The sequence below is a fragment of the Ctenopharyngodon idella genome, chromosome 2, assembly GCF_019924925.1.
Source record: "Ctenopharyngodon idella isolate HZGC_01 chromosome 2, HZGC01, whole genome shotgun sequence".
NCBI classification, from domain to species: Eukaryota; Metazoa; Chordata; class Actinopteri; order Cypriniformes; family Xenocyprididae; genus Ctenopharyngodon; species Ctenopharyngodon idella.
The window spans coordinates 7153796-7159094 of NC_067221.1; the positions used below are offsets into that span (position 1 = coordinate 7153796).

General features: G+C 43.3%; 1 gene segment (V, D, J or C); it reads left to right on the forward strand.

Moving 5' to 3' along the window:
• Positions 1 to 896, forward strand: LOC127501417 (T cell receptor alpha variable 18-like). The segment is given in 2 exon segments: positions 1 to 423; positions 505 to 896. Coding segments are annotated over 2 exon segments (366 nt in total).
• The last annotated feature ends 4403 nt before the right edge of the window (positions 897 to 5299 follow it).

Consider the following 5299-nt stretch of genomic DNA (forward strand, 5'->3'; position numbering starts at 1 on the left):
TTCTGAAGTGAACTAATCCTTTAAAGCGAATGGACAAAACATGCTGTTCTGAGCTCCAACATTAGGGGGCAACATAACCTCACAAGCTATGCTTTATTCACATTAGACAACCACGTGATGTCTAAATAAAACACTGCTCACCATTTGATTTAAAGCACAGAGCATGTCCATGTTTCACTAACCACACCCACATTATTAATACACAACAGAACTTCACTCTTCACATTCATTCATGCATCAGCGACACTTCAATTGTTTTAAAAAAACACACTGAGCATAACTTATAAATCAAAAATCAATAAAACAACAAGGAAAATCTAACAAATCAATTTAATAGTAAACAAACACTCTGATCTTTAAAGTGGACTTCAGTTAAGATGGAGGAGAAGCAAATGCTGCTCATGATGCTCATCACAGTTTCAGGTAAAGTAAATACAGTATACAGCAAAACAACTAAAATCCTTATTAGATCATGATATTATAATATGATTGATTATATTTCAGGTGGATTTGCAGATAAAATTGGACCAAAAGATGGAAATACTAATGTAATCAAAGAAGAAGGAGAGTCTGTGTCACTAAGCTGCACATATGAAACTAACAACAATAATATTTATCTTTACTGGTACAGACAGTATCCAAACAGAGAACCAGAATATTTACTGTATAAAGGTGCTCGATCACGGAGCAGTGAAGATATACCAGATGGTTTTCAGTCGTCTACATCTCAATCATCCACTGAACTCATTATTAACAGTGTGACTCTGTCAGATTCAGCTCTCTATTATTGTGCTCTGTGGAGCCCAGTGATACAAAGTGCCTGAGAAGCTTTACAAAAACTCATACAAAATTAATGCTTTGAAGTGTCTTTAATCAATCTGTATCATGTTACTGTAAACCACAAACAGTGAATGTGGTGACAGCTGTGAATTTTGGGAGGTTACATAAGGGCATGTGAATAAAATTCAGCATTCATCTCTACATGGTTCTCATATAACTGCTTTTATGTTTTCTCTTTCTCATGTCAAGGATGTCATTTAAAATGATGTGAAACCAAAGTCTCATAAACACACACACACACGCACACAAAATATTTTACATGCATGACAGATAATTTTTGATCTTCTACATGTGTCTTTTGTGAATGTTATCACACTAGTCCAAACTAAAGATAATAAAAGGGGAGCAAATAAAACTGAAACAATAAAAAGATTACATAAATATGAAGAACACTTTCTGGCAGAGGATTCTTAGATTAAACATTAAATTGGACTTTGCAAAAAATGTATATACATTTAATGAAATATATTAATTAGATGGTAAATTCTCATCATGAACACATCCATGAACAGGGTTGAGCTTGGCCAGTACCCGGATGGGAGACCTCCTGGGAAAACTATCCTGCTGGAAGAGGTGTTAGTGAGGCCAGCAGGGGGTGTCACCCTGTGGTCTGCGTAGGGGGCCTAACACCCCCGTATAGTGACAGGGACACGATACTGTAAATAAGCACCAGCCTTCAGATGAGATGTTAAATCTAGGTCCTGACTCTGTGATCATAAAAACTCCCATGGCACTTCTTGTAAAGTGTAGGGGTGTAACCCCTCTGTCCTTGCCAAATTCTGGCCCTTATCAATCATGGCCATAATCCCCTTCCATTGAATTGGCTCTATCGCTCTCTCTCTCTCATCTCCACGGTTCATGTATAGCTGGTGTGTGGTGAGTGTACTGTATGCTGTTGCACTGCGGCTGCCATCATATCATCTAGGTGGATGTCAGTACAAGAAGGACGAGGACGTTGTTTTGATTAAAGATTACGAGGGCATATGAATTTAAAAAATGATATGGATAAATCATATATAATAAATACTGGAATATTCCATAAAAAAGAATTGTCAATATAGCTGCACATTTAGGTGGTTCTCTGTCTTTAAGTTAATATGCTTTTGGCTCATCAAGCCTTGTCTGAAATAGTTTTCCATTTTGAAGACTTCTGGTACTCAGTCCTTCAGCATTTGCTGAAAGATTTGCTGAAAAGATTGGACCAAGAGAAGGAAATACTAATATAATGAAGGGAGAAGGAGAGTCTGTGACACTGAGCTGTTCATATGATACAAGCAGCAATAATGTTTGCCTGTACTGGTTCAGACAGTATCCAAAAGGAGAACCTCAGTATTTACTGTATAAAGGTGCTCTATCACTGAATTATGAGAATATATCAGACCGTAGGTTTCGGTCAACAACATCCCAACCATCCACTGAACTCATTATTAACAGTGTGACTCTGTCAGATTCAGCTCTCTATTATTGTGCTCTAAGAGTATTAGCCAAATGATACAAAATGCCTGAGAAGCTTTACAAAAACTCAAATAAGCAATGTGCTTAAAATAATCTTAATCTAATAGCATCAAATCACAATTTATTATTTTTTTGTAAACCACAGCTCTGGAAATACCACTGTGGCAACACCTGTGAATATGGAAGATTATGATTTCGTCATCAGAAGAGTACACGTTTACTGTACGCACACCGCCGGATTTCTGAAACCATGCGTACTTGTATTTGTCGCAGGTCGCACATGCACATTTAATTTTTTGCAGTAATTAGTTTATCCACAAGTTGGCAACCGTGCCCTGGGGGCGTCGAGTCACAAACAGTGTTGCCAAGTCCGTGGTTTTCCCGCAGAATTGGGCTACTTTTACACTGTTGCCGTGGGTTGTTTTTCATGTCCTCAAATGGGCTAGTTTTTGGATAGTTTTGAGTAGCAATTGGGCGGGTTTTGTTGTGAAAACCTGGCAACCCTGTTTACAAGGTAGTCGAATAAAAAATGCATAAACAGAACAGACCGGAATGCTACAGCGACAATGGAGGCCTACATAGATGAGAGATTGTGTGAAGAGGTTAGAAAGTACCCTCATTTGTACAACTCTAGCATGAAAGAATACAAAGTTGTTTACATGGGTTGTAACTTGTGGTGAGAGATTGCTCAAAACTGCGCATGCTTCAAATGCTTGTATATGCGTACGAGGCAAATGAAGTATACTTTGCAAGGCTGTGCATTTGACTGTGCCTGTACACTAGCATACGCGTAAAAAACGAAGTATACCCAGGGTTCAAGAAAATCACTCTTTGTGAGTACAGACAGTAATTCCATATATAATGTAACTAATAGAATAAACTGAACAGTTGGTTTCAGTCAGTTACATCAAAAATCCCTATTGAAATCAGTCTCATATACAACTCAAAACAACTGTAAACGTTGTATATGAGTACAACTGTAATACCATGCAAAATGTCACGATCCCTGCCTGTGCTCCCTGTGTCTCCATTGTTGTTTGTTCACCATGTTTCCCTGCCACTCTGCTCACTTGTTAGTTACCATGGACACTCATTGGACCACACCCCTTTGTTAGCTTGTTACCTCATTACCTCGTTACCTTGTTAAGCTCATCAGCCTTGTTAACTCTGCCTATATAAGCCTGGTTCACTCACTCATTCCCTATGAAGTATTGAATGTGTAACTCTGAGCATTTCTTTCTTTCTTTCTTTCTTTCTTTGGACTGCCTACCTGTGTTCTGACCCTTTGCCTGTTCTTTGACCTTGAGTGTGGAATACCCTTTCAATAAAGACCTGCATTTGGATCCTCTACCTTCGAGTCTTGGAGCAGTACATTACAGAATACTTCACCAGCTATGGATCCAGCAGTTACATCAGGGTAATTGACCACTCCAGGAACATATCCAAGACTTTTAACATTGCCAATTTCTCTAACCTCCCAGACTATGCTCTCATAGATTTCTTCTGTTATGGACTTAATAAATATTATCAATCTAAGCTCATCCGTGATGGTCCTCGAGGGTCACTCATTGAGTTTCTGGACTATGCTATGCTGTTGGCTGGTTCGTCCTTGGGGAGATGGAGGAGGACACTTCCTCTAAACATTTTTGTGGGGAGGGGCAATACACACCATGGTCCTGTGGCCACGGAGCTTGGCCCAACACAGTCACCAGCACGCCCAGTTCTGATGATCGCTAGTCCTGTGCTATATGTACCTTCCTTACTAGTTTCTGCACCAAAGCCAGTTCACAAAATGGCTGCCACTCTAGAGACTGTTCACAACATGGCTGCCATACCAGAGTCCCCAATCAAGATGGACGCCATGCCAGAATCATCAGACAAGATGGCTGCCATTCTAGAGTCTCGTCCTGTCATGGCCACCAAGCCAGTGTCTTCGGACAAGATGGCTGCTATGCCTGTGTCTTCAGACAAGATGGCTGCTACGCCTGTGTCGTCAGACAAAATGGGCGCCACGCCAGAGTCTCCAGCCGTCATGGGCGCCACATCTGTGTTCCCGGTCGTCATGAGCGCTGCACATGTAGACAGTAAGGCTTTCCCTAAGCTATGGAGACTGGCTTAAAGTCTGGAGGATACACCGCTGACGTCGGTGCGAGCAGCTGGCATCTCAGTAGTAATGCCAAACCTGGGGGTGGTCCCGCTGTCTACTGTGCTCCCCGTTAGGGATGGCCATCTGGTGTTTATGGGCTGTGCACTGCTCAGCAGTTGATGAGTCAGCTCCAGAAACCGCTCCAACCCATGAGACTGCTCAAGATCCCACTTTAGCCCATGAGCCCACTTCAGATCCTGCTTCAGCCCATGAGTCCACTCCAGAGCCTGCTCCAGCCCATGAGTTCGCTCCAGCTCCAGAACCCAGCCTCGTAACCTATGAACTTCCTGTCTGCCCTGATATGACCATGGAGGTCGTCCCTGAGTTCCCTGTCCGCCCTGATGCGACCACGGAGGTGGTCCCTGAGTTTCCTGTCTGCCTCGACACGACCGTAGAGGTTGTGCCAGAACTGCCTGTTTGTCTCAATGCGACCGCAGAGGTCGTTCCTGAACTATATGCCTGCCTGTCTAGTCAGAGCCTTTGAGGGTGTTCCTGAGCTCCCTGCCTGCCCTGTTATGGCCCTTGTCGCCTCTTTGTGCTCTGTTTCAGTTTCACCTGATCAGCCATGGTGGTTTCCAGTGTTGCCAGATCTGCCCTGGTGGTCGTCTGCTTTGCCGTGGAGGTCTTCAAGCCCGTCTGTGCTGGTGTGGTCATCTGCTCCGCCGTGGGTGTCTTCAAGGCCATCTGAACTGTTGTGGTGGTCGTCTCCTCCTTCGTGGAGGTCTTCAAGCCTGTCTTTCTGGCCACCTGGACAGCCTGCACCACCCTGGCCATCTGCCCGGCCTGCTCTGCCCTGGCTGCCTGCCCTGCCTCAATCTCCATGCCCTCTTCCACTTCGTGGACCTGGCCCTCCACCCC